Source organism: Dermochelys coriacea, chromosome 8, assembly GCF_009764565.3.
Source record: "Dermochelys coriacea isolate rDerCor1 chromosome 8, rDerCor1.pri.v4, whole genome shotgun sequence".
NCBI classification, from domain to species: domain Eukaryota; kingdom Metazoa; phylum Chordata; order Testudines; family Dermochelyidae; genus Dermochelys; species Dermochelys coriacea.
Window position 1 is genome coordinate 98,607,415 of NC_050075.1, and position 18,160 is coordinate 98,625,574.

The window sequence follows — 18,160 nt, forward strand, 5'->3', positions numbered from 1 at the left end:
GGTGAGAATGTACAGCTCCCTCCCCCAGGATAGAATGTGCTTGGGCCAGAGAATCTCCTCTCGACCCCCTCTTGGTTTGCTGGACTTCATAGAATATCAGGGTTGGATGGGACCTCAGGAGGTCATCTAGTCCAATCCCCTGCTCAAAGCAGGACCAATCCCCAATTTTTGCCCCAGATCTCTAAATGGCCCCCTCAAGGATTGAGCTCACAACCCTGGGTTTAGCAGGACAATGCTCAAACCCCTGAACTATCCCTCCCCCCCAAAGAGATGCTGACCATCTCTCCTGAACCAGGCTGCTGGCGTTGCCTCTTCTACTACCCAAGCTTCTTGCTGGTCCTTCCAGGACCCCTTCCCTCCATTTGCAAGGACTGGCCTCTCCTCCCACTTTCAGAAGCTCTCAGGCACTCAACCCTCCAGGGCTCTGAGCCCACCCTTTCACCCTGCCCTTACTTGCTGGGGCTTCAGGCCGCCACATTAACATTGGCTTTATGTGCCCCATCCACCAATTGCTGGTGTTTCCTGCTCTTCCCATGAACTGAGACTGTAAGTCCCCAGCAGCACAAATATTTATTAGGACCCATAGCCTCACCCCATACTAAAGAAGTACTCTTCCCCTATGCACTAGGACTCTGTGCCTGGCTATCCACTCCCTTTACCTTCCAAACTGTGATTGCAGGCAGCCAGGAAAGGAATTGAGGGGCGGGGAGGCAGTATTCTGCTTTCCCATCTCACAGTGAACCTACAGAAGTAGAAGTTGTGCACAGGTGCATTTATGCTTCCTTCTCATGGCAACATTGTGATACTTTGTTGAGGGAGGGGTGGGAGAAGAAGAGGTTAAGCTAGCTGCCAGAGAGCAAGAGCTACCTCACGTCCAGCTCAGATCAATATACAGGACCATCTCTGATCTCTCAGCCCTTTATTTACACAGCAGCAGTGAAGCATGGTTGGCAAATACCTGCTATGAAAACGACGATGCCCCACTTTCAAACAATACATTTTCAGAGGGAAGTGAGAGTGCGTCAAGTCGATGGTATCTTTTCAAAGTTAAAAAAAAATCCACAATTCATCTTTTTTTTTACATAAACCCACCAAAAAAACCCTCAATCCCCACCACCACCCACAACGCGATTGCAAGTTGCAACAGACATCAAGTCACATATCAAGAAGGCAAGACTGCACCTGGAACACTGTGTTCTATTCATTAGATTTGTTTCCAAAACACTAAACAATCTCCAGGGCATTAAACAGAACAAAGTGATGGAAGGGGATGAAGGACTGACTTTCCAAAAGAAAAAAAAAAACTAAGTATGTATAGCTTGGTTAAGTGATGAGCTAAATGTGTGGTGGGCAGAGGAAAAACACTCTGCAAGTATTTCAAGGGTCTGAACACTTAGGACTTGTCTACCCTTGAACCGTTGCTACCGCGACAAAGCTGCACTGCCGCAGCTGCACCACTCTAGCGCTTCAGTGTAGATACTACCTATGCTGACAAGAAGGGTCCTCATCAGTGTGGATAAGCCACTTCCACAAGAGGCGGTAGTTAAGTCGATTTTCACAGATATCCTGAACAAACCTGGGCCTGATCCAAAGCTCATGGAAGTAAACGGGAGTCTTCCTCTTTACTTCAGTGGGCTCTGGTTAAGGCCCTAGAACAGGTAAAACTGTAGGGCTAAATGATGCCTCATTCAAGCAGAGAAGGGATAAGTCTTTTCCCATCTAGTTTCCCACCCCAAAGTAAATAGATGGAATGTGCAACAACACTTACTAAGAAAAAGAAAAAAGGAGCAGAATTCTCAAGTAGGAAAGTGAAAATCTACTGTTAAGTAAGTGCCTTGACAAAGTCAAATCTAACTGAAAATAAATTTATCCCGTGGCAAACATTTATTCCACTGACTTGCTTCTTTTATAATCGAGTGATCAAAAAACATTACTTACTGCTCTTTGGCCTGACTGATGTTGATGCAATCATGACAGTTGCTTATTGAACGATTTTTGAAAGCCTGTATTTCCCTTCCATTAAAGAACATGGATGCTCCAAGCTTAACCCAATCAGAAGACAGATAAAGTTTTGCATCACTGTTCTGTAATTGAATGATTAGTTGTTTTTGACTGGCTGAAGGTTTTATATTTAAATCAGTTCACTGGGGACACCAATCCAGGTAGTAAGTTATCTGACCTTGTATCACATGGTATAAATTACTGAGGTCAGGCAAGTTACAGTAAGCAACAATTCTTATATTGGATAAGTTGCATAGTGATCTATTGGGCAAAACCCAACAAATTTGTTCTGAGAATGGCTAGATTTATACTTGGGGCTATGTGATTTACAGAATGCCCCTATGTTAAAGCTATGATGTGTGGAGCCCTGAGCTGTTGGAAAGAACAAAGACACTAGGATGACTTTCAGTATGGCCCTGCTGTTGAAGGTTGGGATAGGGTCATCACAGAATTTATTGTTCCTCCCTCTAGTCCCAGTGCTGAAGAGGAAAATATTGACGGAGCATGATTTACAAAGCTTTCAAGTACCCTTTCCATCAGACACAAAGCAGTCACTTGCTTTTTGTGTGCTCCAGAACCAGACCCGAAACTGGCTAATCCTAGAGTGCTTTATGATTTAAGTAACTGACCAGTTTCCAGCACTCAGATAGTCACTAAGGAGTGCTGTGGAAAAGATCTATGGCGGTCAGAAGAAGCCAGGTCGGGAGTCTTAGCAGGAGCCAGTGCACAGCTAACCACTGCCAGGATTCAAAAATGTTTTCACACCTCCCTTTGGTTTCAATGGGAGTTGCTGGATGCTTATAGCACTTTTGAAAATTTGGTCCAACACACTCAAAACATATGTACACACATGTAACGCAGCAAGGCAACATCCACATGACAAATTGATCAAAGGGCTCTGCAATTTATCATGCATCTTTGATTGTCTCACCTGCCTTCTACCCTTTCACCTACCTCTCTAGATATTTTAACTTTCCAAGACACAGGTAGAGCTTGAAACGAATACCATATTACAAACTAAAAGTCAGCCTGTCCAGGCAGAAAACCAAAAAGAGTTTCATCTTCCTTCCCCCAAATGTGGAATTCCATGTAATACATAAAAAAACTGCACCTAAAGCACAGGATGGGAAAGATCAGCCCTGGGCCACTATTGGTATTTCTACACCTAACCAACCTTTACACTGAGGGTGCTTTTAATTCAGGGCCAAAAGGTGGGGGGCGGGGGGGAGAGAGAACCTGTCCCATCGAAAATGGGAGATTCCCAATAGGACCCCAAATTACTGGATTTTAAAATCATGAAACTTTTAGGTTTAGAAAATATTTTAGACTTTTTATATATATTTTATATTTACTACTTTCTCTTCCTCTTTCCCTTCTCAATTCAACTCCAGCTAATTTGGGCACATAACTGTATTGTCTTTATAGGTGGAAGAAAAAGATCTCCCCTCTTTTTTTTTTTTTTTTTATATATACAGAAAATACAAGACATTCCTAGAGTAGCTCTTCTGTAGCACGTGGGGTTTTTATTTAAAAGGTCACTACAAATACCGATAGTGTGCATCTTACAGAATAAATTCTTGCTAAGCAATGCGTTCATGTATTACATATACATATATAATAAAATCTGACTGTATTAAAGGTTTTATTAGAACTCATTTAGAAAAATCTGCATAATTCAGTCATGACTTCACCACTCAGGAGTGATGCAATCATCTCAAATTCATTCCCAATAAAACCTTCATGCCATAATATTCCAGGCATTTTATGTTATATATAAAACACACACACATACAATATTTGCACACATTATACAATTTATGTTATATAGGATATGTAAAACCTTTAAAAATATATAGTTTTTAAAAAAGAAAAACTTCCACAAGTCTAAATTTGTTTTACATTGTAACCTCATAGCATTTCAATTTTTACTGTAAATTTAAAATGCAGAGTCAGCAGTGTACATTGATATTTTTTCCTAACATTAGCACAATTTTCTGGCTATAGGCCAAGTTACAGACTTCAGCGAATTAATGTAAGCACTTTTAGAAAGTGGTTCTAATAGAGAAGTTGCTGTATTGGACATAGATCCTAAATTAGAAAACAAACAAGCAAGATAACAGTTTAAAATGTACACATATTTAACATCTTAAAGTTCTAAAGCATGGATATATATCTACCTGAATATGAAATGAGAGAATTAGTACTTATGGAGGAATTGTTTAAGTATCCCACCAAATATAGTTTATTATAAGCAAGACTAATATTTGTATTAAATGACTATCTTCTCGAGAGGTTTCGGTTCCTTTCCATGGGGAAACAATACAGCTGATGAGGAACTAAAGCAAGAGGAAACTGCACAAGAGGTATTTCCTTAGGAACTGAAAACAAGAGAATGCCAGGTTTCACCCTTTACCTGCATCAAACTCTCATACAGAAATATTTAGCTCTGTAGGATTGAAGACCAGTGTTTTGTATTCAGTTGTCTACATTAGAAATTAGCTTACCTTTGTGTTTTAACAGCTATCCTTGAGAACAGAGGAGTTAAGTGTGGCTGTCAGCAGAGCTTTATAAAGCTTAATGCAGTGAAGCTAGAGTACAGCCATATCATTTAGGAGGTACTGTAGCATAGGAAATACATATGCCAATGAAAAACATGGTGCATGACTAATGTTTATCATTAGATATTATAGAAATACATTCTCAAATACTGCCCGTATTTCACCTTAACAATTCAAAATGCATGCTGATTTTGAAATATTAATTTGCAAATCTATATAGCACAATGAAGGTTATAGATCTATTCCAATTTTATACAAATGTAAATGCTGACTGTCACATACACAGCCCTGAAAGATTTACTTAAAACTTTCCAACTCCATAAGACAGTTATAAATAAAATCCTTCCCTTCTTCATTTCAGAGAAGGAGCGAAGGTGGGGGAGTACTGGGAGAAGGACAAATAGATGTTAATTGAAGGTTTTAACCCAAGAGAGAACTACACGATTTTAACCGTACAACAGGAGAAAAGAGGTACTTTAGAACCAAATGCCATGACAACATTCACCAATGCTGTGATTAAAGATATTTAAGGGTTCTGTAGCAACCATAATGAGAACGATTATACAGTACCTTACCCTTTCTACTGGTGAACCATAGCATGCAATGACGAAACATAGCAGTGGCAGATGGCATTGGAGTTAGTAAATATGATTAAAAGGATAAGAGCAGAGAAATGGTGATTGGCAGACAACACACAGAAATGCAGATGAAATGAATGCAAACTTGCAGCTCTTGAAGCAAAGATCCATCTTTAAGCCAAACGTTGCCTCTAGTCTCCTCAAAACCGAGTTTCAAATCCAAATGAATACAAATTGCAATCTTCACACAGGTCTTGTGACTCTTCATGCGGAAAGGCTTAATCATATATCCTGACAATGAAGACTGACAATGTTTTGCCAACACTACCCATCAGCAGAAACCCATTATGACTGATTTAGCCTTTAAATTTTTAATCCCCAAATCCTGCCAAAGAATCAGTCTTTTCTAGCACATATGTATCTAATGCAGATATAAATCCCTGCCTAACCTTGCAGCACCTCTGGATCCAGAATGTTCCCAGGGTGCTCATTCATGCAGTTCAGTAGCCAAACATTTAAGATCATCCATCAAACAAACACCAAAACAGGAAGATAGACAGCCGCAGTCAGATCTATTGCAAGAAGAAAGAACCTCATCTTTCAGCTCACCCTGGAAATGGAAGGTTTTCTGATCAACAGTTATTGTGAAGGTGCTGTCGTCCTCATCATCTATACCAATCACAGCTCCCTGTGAAACAAAGAGCAAAAATCCTGATAAGGCAAGCAGTGACATCAGCAGCACACACTATCACTACACTACCAGAATATAAAAAACATTGACAAAATTGGAAGCAACTAGGATACTGCAAAGAGGAGGGGGGAAAAGGAAGATTTACTGTCTGTATTTAAGTATAAGAATTAAACCAGATACTTGGTGAAAAGACTGCACCTTGGTTGTAGAGAAAAACCAATGGCTATTGCTACAAAGGCTTCAGAATTTTCTAAATAAGTGTATACATATTTTGTTTTTGAGATAGACTTAGCATTTACCACAGAACCATTATGAAGCAAATAGTACTCTATTTTGTATTGCACACCAAGAAAAATAGTGAATATTGTTAACACCATCATGTATGAAACAATAATAGTTTTCAATACATAAATCAAATGAAATCTCTCTCAGGAGATCTTATTCAGTCTCTAAACAAGATTAATAGTCAGTCAGTATGTACTACTGGTGGTTAACTTTTGCCTTCGTTTTCTCAAGTGCTGAGTTACTAGAAGCAATAGACAGATATTTTAAATGTATATATACTCAAGTGTTCATTTCCACATTTGTTTACAGAAAAACAATTATATATGCCTGACAGAGGATGACAATAAGGATCATTCCAGTACATTCAGCATCCAGTTCAAAAGGCTTTTAATTCATCCCTGGATTTACTCCAATCTCTATTCTCCTTCCTCAAGTCATCTAGCAATAACCTTCCTCTCTGCCCTTTCCTTACAATTGCACCCCATGCAAGAGCCTTCTCCTGTGCAGCACGTAAGTCTGAAACTATCTAGGTTTCTGCCTCACACAGTCTCTCTCATTTTAAGTAGCAACCGAAGACATCTTTTCTGCCCTATCTATACTTAATTTCTCTATTACTCATTAGATCTGATTTTAACACTAAAACAGAAGTACAGTTTATATGAAACCTGATAATACAAAATGTTATTTTGTATGATGAGATCTCTTCTTTTTCCCAACACACAATATTGATAGAAATAGCTGTGTATAAAATATTCTGAAAAAGCAGACAGATGCTCTTACAAGCTTCTTCGATGTACAGCCCAAATACTGTCACCTCAAGGACAGAATTACCCCAACGCTACCTTTGCCTGAAAGACTGAAGAAGCCAGCTATTTGTTTTAAATTACTTAAGCCAGTGAAACCTGGATTCACTGGAGCATTCAGCAAACCTCAGTGTGCAGAGATCACGTTACCTACATGTTTGCAGCAAATTAATCTCACACTACATCATTCACATAAAACGTGTTCACTCTTGCCCAACAGCTCAGCAAACTGAGTTTCCACTTTGAAGTTTGCAGTGTTGAAGACATGTTGGTCCTAGGATATTAGGGAGAGACCAGGTGGGTGAGATAATCTCTTTTATTTGACCAACTTCTGTTGGTGAAAAAAGACAAGCTTTTGAGCTAAACAGAACTCTTCCTCAAATCTGGAAAAGTGCCTGGGCCACACTAAAAAGTTATATCTGGGTCAGCCTATCCTTCAGGGATATGAAAAAATCCACACATCTTGAGCAATGTAGCCAGTCTCCAGCGTAGACAGTACTAGGTTGATGGAAGAATTCTTCCACTGACCTAGTTACCATCTTCCAGGGAGATGAATTACCTACGCCAATGCATCAGCGTAGGTAATGTCTATGCTGAAGCACTTTAGCGGCGCAACCACAGCAATGCAGCTGTAACATTTCAAGTGTAGACAAGCCCTCAGAGCATCACAGCTAAATGCAAAGTGGAACAGATTGTTTAGCAAAAGTAGTTAACACATACTGTAAGGGACCATTCAAAGAGAAGCGGTCTGTTACCTTGCAAAAAAGGGGAGGTTACTGGGTTGCAGATTGCTGTAATAAGCCATAACTCCAGTGTCTTTATTAATACTATGTTTTTTAATGTCTAGCAAAATTATGAATTTAAGCTCACTGGCTCATCTTTTGAAGGTGTTATGAATGGGTTCCTCTGAGGAAAAGGACAGATGTGGAGTGATCATTTTGTGAAAAGCATTAGCATCAAGGAGACAGTTTTAGATTCCAATTCAGTTTACAAATTCAAGGGATCATTAAAATTAGAGAGACGGTACCTAAAACCAGTGTTTAAATAAAACTAACATTATGACTCTCAAACCAACATAATAGCAGGACAGAAACTGATTAGAATTTGACAGTTTAGTTTTCATAGTGCTGATGCCATCCTAGGGGCCACAACCCAAAAAGTGAGAAGTGTTCATATAATAAAAGTTCACTAGTCTCAAGTAGAGTACAGCTATTACATGAGGAGCACTGTTCCCCACACGAATTTCTGAACCACTGGGCTATGCAAAATCAGTTTTGGTTTTAGATAAAAATATAGGTAACAAAGATGTTTTTTAAATGACTCCTCCTACCTCGAGTAAACCAAGTGGATGTTCTGTTAATATCAAAATGTAACCTGGGCTAATGGGTCTGATGAAAAAGGCAATCAAGCTTATTGCTGCATAGAAGAGAGATGAAGAAGACTGTAATGTGTCCACTTTGACAATGATGGGATGGCGGCGTTGAGTCCTGTGACTGGGTGAACCCTGAGGGACAGAAAACTGATTAAGCCAAAAGGACAGGGGACGAGAGGACGACAGCCCTCACTGAGGCGTTGCCTATTTTACTCTTAAAGGGGTTTGCCAAACTACTCTGGGAGAGAGAAACTGGACTTAGAAACACTGAGGGAGGGCCCCTACGTCATGGGGATTTTTTCTACTTTGAGAAATGCCTATTACTGCTACAGAGCAGTTGGCAGTCTGGGCAAATCAGTGCCCTCTTCACCTCACTGCACTAAAGTGCCTTCAAGCCTGCAACGACTCATCAAGATACATGGGTTCCTCTACGTTATGGAGCCCCCAAGTGTGGAATAAACTGGACTTACGAATCCTGAGAAATCACCCTGGGGATAGTAGTACCTTAGAGACTAACAGATTTATTAGAGCATAAGCTTTCGTGAGCTACAGCTCACTTCATCGGATGCATTTGGTTACTTGCAGGTTGTATGGTATTACTAATGTTGCCCATTTCCCTTTATATGCTGCCTCTTTATTTCCCCTTGTAAATAATATGTACTTTGTTTGTGGGTTCATCCATTACAGAGGTGTCAGAAGATTATATATTCATAGTATCAGGTTAGTCAGAGTTCCTAACTACCTTAGACAGACAGGTGGAGATGCCACCAGTTAGTAGCTAGGAACCCAGGCCATTGAAACCTACTACAGCCAAAACAGAAAGAAAATGGGTAAGGGCTCCGCTTAATGATTAGCTGCCCTTCAGGGTACAGCAACCCATAAAACCCACTTAGAAAAAAAATTTCTGTGAGGACCACCAAGATGGAGACCAGTTTAGAAAATAAATGTTCCAGCATGAGGGTTGTTTAGTCTATGGCTGGATTTGAATGAGATTATAAAGATAGATTTTGCCAATCAGATCATTTGGTTGTCTGAACATTTCCAAGCCTATACTGTGAAAGATACAGGAACAACTTTCACAGCAGTGGTTCCATAGTTCGTTCTGGATTGGAGAAGAGGAGAACTGCAAGTATGAAAAACCGCTGGCAATATTTTAATGTAGGTTTCACAGTGCTTTTAATAACTTCTGCACGATCCCTTTTGTTTTCCTTTAATGTTGTCAGAATAGTGCCAAATAACTTCACACTTCAGTCTCAACAGCGCCCAACTCCCTCACAAGGCAGTATTAACAAGGCTATGTTGTAGTCAAATATTACAGACCTTATAGGTAGATTATGCCCCTTGTGTATCAAATTAGTATCAAATTAGAAATTCGGTTATTTTCTGACCTTAAACACTCACAATTGGAAAACTAGTGAAGTGACGACACCATGAGAATCGAGTGAGTGAAAATGATCAGTAAGTGGAAAGGATTTCTGAACAGACTGTTTAAAACACCTTTTGTTTGTTTTTGTTTACACCTACTTAACTGCAATGATTAATGAATAATTTAAATAGAGGACATCTTTGTTAAAGATTCAGATTTACACTCCCCCTGCTCTAGACTTCCTTATAAACCACTGTCATATGCCATAACAGCAGTTTAAGTGACACTGAATGGGGAAAGACTGGGAAAAGGAGACCTAAAAAACCTACACTCAAAAAAATGAAAGGGCAATGAACATGGCAACTCAGAAAAGCTCCAAAGAGTAACCTAGGAAATATCAAGCTAAGTTAATGTTCTTATTATGCTTTTTTAATAGTAGCTGATACTACAAAGTTAACCAGATTGCGATCAACTGCCACGCCTTCACTGAAAGAGAACTTCACATGTTCCACAAGGGGGCGGGCTTTGCCGAGACTGGTCCCTGCATGGAGAGCTTATGGCAGCACCATGTAGGGTATGTGCAGCTACATGCCACAGTGAAAAGCAGACTGTCCACACTGCAATGTGTAGTGATGGCAGCGAAAGGCTCTGGCAGGGGGGAAACAGTGAGACACTACATTGCTAAAAATAGCAGTGTAGACATCTGAGACGCTGCTTAAACACAGCCAAACATGTATGGTATATACCTTGAGGTTCTGGCATATCTTTACTCGCCTAAGCAGTACCTCACCATCTACCATGCTAGTTATGCCCACAGTAGGGGGACTGATGAGGTGGATAAACCCCACACTGGAGAGACAGGGATGCAAGAACAACTGGGCCCAAGAAGCCCCACCACAGCAAGCCTGCTGAGTATGCTTTAGTTGGAGGAGGAGTTTAAAAGAAAGTCTGTTCGGCACAGCATGGTAGCAGGTGGAAAGAGGCAAGCCTGCACTCACTACTGTGGAAAGACTACAACAAACAGGAGGGAACTGCTGCATGAAGCCAGGACTCCCTAGTCTGCTGAGACCCATAGTCCAGATTGCAAGGAACAACTACAAGCCACAATGCACAGAGTGGTAGGAAGAGGCAAAGGGGAAAGTATTAGTCTAACTGCCGATAGGAATACCTTCCTTATAGTGATCCAGAGAACCCATCGATCAGAACTCTGTGGGGGGGCGGGGGTCGCGGGCAGCTCCTCCTACTCCTTTAACAGGTAGACACAGCTGCCACCACAGACTTGAGATACAGAGCAGGGCTGCCACCACAGACTCTGACCACTGGGTGGGCCCCCACCTGGCTCACAACTGGTGGAGAATGCGGACATAAGGGCCCAGTCCTGCTGAAGAACATAAGGAAGGGCAACTGAGAAGCGAGGAAGGAAGAGGGGTGACATGGATGTGGTGAAGCTGCTGAAGTAGGTGGTGAAGAGCCAACAACAACAGGCAATCCAGCTGCAGCAACAGAATTAAGTACTGCAATGGCTGGCCATGCAGAAACAGCAGCAATTCATCTGGAAGCTAACCACACAGCACCAAGAACAGAAACATCATCAGGTCCAGCAGATGGCAGCACAACAAGCCTCAGAAGCCACTGCTAACCCAGGGTCAGGGTCCCCTAGGGCAGTGCTTCTCAAGCTATCTGATGTGGGGGGCCGGCAGTTTTTTTTTCCAATGTGCACGCAGACTGGCAGCCGATGGCTCGCGGACCAGCACTGCTCCGCGGACCACCAATTTGAGTAGCACTGCTCTAGGGTGATCCTGATGCCAGGGATCCTGGCCAGGCTGATGAAGAAAGGCCCAGAGGATGACCCGGAACCTTCTTGTTAACATTTGAACATTGTGGCCACCATGGTAGCATGGCCACCGGGCCATGCTCTTGACTCCATATCTGACAAGGCCAGCCAGGCAACCTATAGGGTACTAGATACCAGGATGCCTAAAACTATCATAAGGTCAAGGCAGTCATTCTTCTCGGAGACATACCGTCAGTGCTTCCAGGGGGAAAAGCACCACCGGGGGCCTGCCTAGTGCCTCAGGGATTGTTGATCATGGATTATAGCACGTGGTACTCCGAGGCCATTCTGCTTCACACAACCAATGTGGTGACCACAGCTATGGAACTCATGATGGTCTTTGTGAGGGTGGGGATCCCACAGAAACAGACCAGAAGATGAGTTTCATGTCACAAATAGATGAAAAACATATGTGAGCTACTGAAAAATCAAATCTCTAGGTCATCTGTCTACTACCCCCAAAAGATGGACTAATCTAACACTTCAACAGGACCCTGAAAGGGATGATAAAGTTTGTGGCTGATGAGCCTCACCACAGGGATCACTTGTTATTGCTCCTGCTATTTGCAGTGCACAAGGTTTCACAAGCGTCTATGGGGTTCTCACCCTTCGAGTTGTTATATGGGAGACAACCTCAGGGGATTCTACATCTAGTTGGGAAACCTGGCATCTTGCTCCTCCCAGAGTCACTGCACTAATAAAGCACATTCTCCAGCTCTGAGAGAAGCTGAAGACCTCAGGGACTTTTGCCCCTTATAGGCCCAAAATTGTCAAGAACAAGCCTCTAATAGGGGGATCCATACACACAAATGCCAACCCAGAGACAGAGTATTGCTGTTGCTGCCTAGCTTGGAATCAAAGTTAATGGCAAGGACCCTTTGCGGTAGTACACCAGGTAGCAGCAGTCAATTACGAGATCCGACAACCTGGGAAGAACAAAGAGGCCCTGATTTATCATACAAGTCTTCTGAAGCCCTGACAAGACCACAAAAGCTTATTCATAAACCCATTACCCCCTGATCCAGAGCTAAGTCCCCATGCACCGTTATCCCAGGGCCAAACAATTCCCTTGAGGGGGGAAGAGCTTCAGCTGCCCCAATGGACTCATATGTTACAGATGGTCCACTCTTTACCTTCCACATTCTAGTCACAACCAAGATGAACCCATCTGTTTTGTCAACCTCACAACAGAGCGCAGACACAAGGTCTGTGAGAATCATCATCCCCTGTCCAGAAAGATGCAGGAAGCTATCCATTAGAAGCTGCAGGTAATGTTGGGCCTCGGGGTGGTAGAAGAATCCCAGAGATGCTGCGGACTCAATGTCCTGCTGCCCAAGGCAGATCGGACAACTTGGTTTTGCAACAACTTTAGGAAGATGAATGCAATATCCACATTTGACCAATATTCATATTGGTGACTGATTGGGAGCCACAAAGTACATCTCAACCTTAGATCTGACCAAGGCATCTCAATAGAAAACAACCTTTGCAACCTCTTTCAGCCTGAACTATTTCAAAACTATGCCCTTCAGCCTTCACAGGGCCGCAGCCACCTTCTAACAGTTGACAGAGACAGCCCTGCAACCACACAGCCAATATGAGGCAGTCTACATAGACGATATAGACCTATAGAGTTGTGATTGGAAGAAACATCTCAAGTATATATTGGTGGTCCTAGGAGCCTCAAAGAAGCTGGCCTCACCACAAATCCGGCCAAGTGCTGGTTGGGATTTCATGAGGTGATGTATCTGGAATACACAATTAGAAAGGGCAACCTTAGGCCTTTAATTGGGAAGGTCCAGGCCTTGACTGATTGCCCTGTGCCATTGACAAGGAAATAAAAGTTAGATGATTTTGCGGTCTGGCTAGCTACTATATGCAGTTCATACCCCGTTTCATCACAATATCTGCACCCCTCACTCACTCAAGTGAAGAACTCTATCCCCAAGATGATCACCTGGTCTGTAACAAAGCCTTCAGGATCTTGAAAGACTGCCTGAGCAGTGAACTGGTCCTCTTCCTCCCGGACTTCACGTGATTGTTCGTACTCCACACAGGCATTTCACATGTGGGGCGATAGTCACCGCTATCCCAAGACTTTAATGTGGAAGAAAATCCAATATGCTACATTGACCAGAAACTATTCCCACAAGAGGGCCTACTCAATCACTGAAAAAGAGACCTTGGCGGTGAAGTGGGTCACAGAAGCATTGTGGTATTACCTACAGGAAAATCTCTTCCTCCTGATAATTGATCATGCACCCCTCCACTGGATAAATACCATGAAAGACACCAAACCCACAAATTATGAGGTGATATTTGGCCTCACAACCTTATGCCTTCCAGATAGCCCATAGCCTAGGGAACAAACTCCAGAATGCCTGATGGGCATGCTCCAATTGGAGAAGAGGTTTAAAAGGGAATCTCTTCAGCACAGCAGAGAGAGACAGGTGGGTGGGCAGAGAGAGACAGGCCTGTATTCATGGCTGAAGAGGGACTACTGCAGACAGGTATCCCCAGGAGGGAACTGATGCACAAAGTCAAGACTCCCTAGCCTGCTGAGGCTCGTGGGCTGGATGACAAAGAACAACCGCAAGTCAAAATGCATCCTGAGGTGGTACAGAGTGGCAAGAAGAGGCACAGGAGAGAGTGTTAGCTGGACTGCAGATAGTGGGTGCCTTCCTTTCAGAGGGCCCCTGGGTTAGAATTCAGAGGAGTGGGAGGAGCTGGATTCCTCTACCCCCTTAACTATTAGGTGGGGCTGATGCCACAGACTGACCATAGGCAGGATGGTCCAGCATAGTCCCCCTTTTCTGCCCCGCTCACAGGTGCATGCAGTGTACTTACTCTACATGCTGCCGTAAGCATGGACATAGCCTTATAAATTTACAACTCACCCCCACCACGGCTGAGAAAAGACAGAAGATGGCCATAAATGGCTTTTCAGAGAATAAGTCCTTTCTCACATAGGATAGCATTTCAAGACAAAGATTTGTCAAGATGAAGTTGACATTGCAGAGAGTGGTTCGAGTGCATATTGCCTTTAAAACTGTTAGAATTAAAAAGCCAAAAGGACTCAAAACACTAAAAAAGGAAATATGGAGTTGAAGTTGTTTTTCTCAGTCCAATGACCTCCCTCATGAGCATCAGGATACTAGGGCTCCCCAAATCCCCTTAGTGGGCTCTCAGGAATCCACCTGCAAACTTAGACACAAAGGGAATGGAACAGAATTAAGGAGCAGAGCTCTGCTCCAACACAATGGAACAGTGTGTCAGAGTACACTCCCCTTCCTCCACTTCTCCAACTCCAGACCCTCAGCACGAAACCCCCTTTGCCCCATGCTCTCCACATAGCTTCACAGGTTCCTTCACATCTCTGTTCACTCTTCCCTGATACATCTGCTCACTCCCCTCAGCTCCCCATGGTACGACTGCATTTGCACTAGGTGTACCAGGAGGGATGGGGATGAGTACAAATGGAGAGGTAAGGGAAGTGGTTTTGCTTGTTGGGACTGTGAAGGTTGGGGAGAGAACTTGTGGGAGGTGGAGAGGAGGAGCTGACTGTCTGCAGAGAATTATAGATGCTCGAGGGCTCCCCTCAGCACAGCGGCCTCACAGCACAGGGAGTCCTTCAAGCACAAATGCCTCAACAGAGATACATTCAGGTTCTCTGATGCAACTCACTGGGTCTCCCCATCTCCTCTATTCACACTGCTCCCCATCAGCTGAAAATTCTTGCGTTTTGCCTGCTGTGCTCTTCCTTCCCCCCACTCCTTTTGTTCTACTCAGCTTTCTGTTTACCACCTCAGGTCAATAGCTGTCTGATGCTGTGATACCACATATAACAGCACTGTCGAGAGGCAGGTATTGGTGAATGTCATAAAAAAGGGCAGAAAGTGGCAATATTACAGAGATCATGTCAGATCAGAATGACAGAGAAATTCATTTAGGTAAATAGTGAGAGAGTTCAGCAGGCATTTTGGGCCTAAGCTCACTCTCTCAAACTATCTAAAAAGTAAAAACCAAAAGCATGTGACTTTCTCATTGTACATGGATCAGTGGATCACAATACTGTCTAGTTCTTATACAGCTCTTTACCCATAGATCTCAGAGCATCTGATGAAGGAAGTCAATATTGTTATGCCTGTTTTACATATAGGGAAACTGAGGCCAGGGAGGGGTCAAGTGACTTGCCCACAGTGAACCAGCAGCCTTGTGGCAGAGTCAGGAACTGAACCTACATCTCTCAGGTCCCCATTCCAGTGCCCTATCCAGTAAAACCACATTTCCCACATCGTAAGGTGTTAAGAAACATAAGAGAAAATACTTACTCTGAGTCTAACACACCCTCTTCGTGATCCTCTCATCATTTTGTCCTTTGACTGAAAGAGAGAACAGATTAATTGGATTAATAAACTTACTAAGAATTCACATAAAAAATTATTCAAGACAATCTGGAAAGTAGTAAAGCATTTTGGAGTAAAGTTTTATGGACTGGTGAAATAAAACTACCGCTATGACAGAGGTTGTACTCCATATAGCACAGGAAGAAAGAAGCCATAACACAAAACTGTCTGTTTTCTGGTGTTAAGTATGGTAGGAGGTAACGTCATGGCACAGGACAGTAGCTCTTCTAAAGGTGTCATACAACAGAGAGTCAATAAAGCGCACATCAAACCACATATAAAACTTCTTGAAGAAAGAGACTAAGGGGTCCATATACGCATCCACTAAACCAAGTGGAGAGGAGCAGACGCAAGTCCAACTGGGCAGGAGGATATGGAAAAAGGCAAAATAGTGACTCAATAACATGGTCCTTTCACTCTCAACAGTCTCACAAATGACCTTCCACCTATCATCATAAAAAGTCCCACCTTTTAGATGGACTGTACAAAAATAAAGGCTTGTCTACCTAGGAAACTTACAGCAATATAGTTAAACCACAATAGTTATACCAGCATAACGCCCTGTGGGCACTTCTTCTGAAACAAGAATGGCTTTTGACTTAGCTTAAACTGCTTCTGAAGTGACATAAGCAAAACTGGAAAAGGGCCATCTTATCACGGAATAAGAATGTCCACATAGGCAAATGTACTGGCCCAACCATAGCTCTTTAATTCACACGTTAGCTAATGGTGGTATAAATTTTCCACGTCGAGAAGCCCTAAATAAGCTCCTAGATAGCCAAGGTACACATGCAGCACAGTCAACCTTCGCTCCAAATGTCAGTAACTGAGTCATAGCAATCTGAGCGTCAGGCTCCTGACCAGAGCCCACATGGCTTGCTTTCATGTCTACCTACTAGGCTACCCTACCTCCCAGCCAAGTTTTTGAAGCTTTATTCGTTAGTATCCCCATCTAGAAAAGGGACCGGTACACTCCTGTCATAGACCAAGGAGCATTTATATGGGGAATTCAGGTGGAAGAATAATTAACAGATCATGGAGCGGAGGTCTGGTTTGAGGTAAACAATGAAAATATTCTCCTACCATATCTATCTCCATACTCTCCCTCCCCCCATTCTACATTTCATTGATAGAGACTCGTGTCTAGTTTTCAAATAGAGGCAATGTCAAACTGGCTCACGCAGGAAGCCATTTACAAAAATATACCTGTGTTTCAAATTCTGTGGTGTAATATGGACAGATCAGGGAGCACGAGGAAACAATAGACCCTTGAAAAAATGCCCAGAAGGTTTCTTTTTTTTTAGTACTTAATTGTCAAAGAACATTCTAGTCATCAACAGGAATTAATCCTAGAACTATGAAAGCAAGAAGTCTTTTTGAAAGGTGGAGCTATAACAGGGTTGGTTATAGCAACCTGAGCTACAGAGAGGCAGTCCATCTCATTTAATACTCCTTAGAGCCAATTCTTTCCAGTCAAGAATTCAGGCATGCATTACTTGAGCCAGAATAAGAGGTTCAATAGCTGTCAGCTGTTGAAATAGCCCTATTATCTGTCTAAGCTGCAACCAGGCAATATAGGGCAACCTCCTCATATACATTAGTCAATAAGTCAATAGCAAAGAAATTCTATTGGCATCAATGAGAGAAAAACTGGGCGCCAAACCATCCACTACAAGAATCACTAATATACTATAATGACAGGTTTCAGAGTAGCAGCCGTGTTAGCCTGTATTCGCAAAAAGAAAAGGAGTACTTGTGGCACCTTAGAGACTAACAAATTTATTAGAGCATAAGCTTTCGTGAGCTACAGCTCACATCATCGGATGAAGTGAGCTGTAGCTCACGAAAGCTTATGCTCTAATAAATTTGTTAGTCTCTAAGGTGCCACACGTACTCCTTTTCTTTTTAATAAATTATAACCTACTATCTTTAAATACCAAGGGATGAGTTTAAAGAGATTTAACTATACAGAAAGTATGTAGGGATAGTTAAAAGTGCTAGAGTCAAAATTTCAAGTCAGGTCAATGTTTTGGGTGCGTGGGGATGAGTTTTTAGTTTGTTTTATAACCTGTACTCAAACAACTTTTCTTCAAACACAGGAGAAACATCCTTTGCCATCAGAATAAATATAGCAATTTTCAAACCAAACTAGGTTTCCAAGCCAAAGTTTGGGGAGCAAAAATAGGTTTGTTTGTTTGTTTGTTTATTTAAAAGAGACTGTTTGCAACGTTCATTATGGAAAGACAAATGCTTAATCTAGAATGTA

At 42.3% G+C, this 18,160-nt stretch overlaps 1 protein-coding gene across 9 annotated transcripts in view; it reads right to left on the minus strand.

Annotated features, from left to right (window-relative positions):
• The window catches only part of OSBPL9 (oxysterol binding protein like 9), a 143,839-nt gene that overhangs the window by 113,788 nt on the left and 11,891 nt on the right, over positions 1-18,160 (minus strand). For 7 of the 9 annotated variants that reach the window (XM_038412735.2, XM_038412740.2, XM_043490936.1 and 4 more), the window contains exons 2-3: positions 15,820-15,870; positions 5,747-5,825 (exon numbers count right to left, since the gene is read on the minus strand). In XM_038412735.2, coding sequence (XP_038268663.1) covers positions 5,747-5,825; positions 15,820-15,870 — 130 coding nt within the window. Of the gene's footprint in view, positions 1-5,586; positions 5,826-15,819; positions 15,871-18,160 lie in introns of those variants that run through there. The other 2 variants (XM_043490938.1, XM_043490939.1) reach the window with 2 other exon arrangements.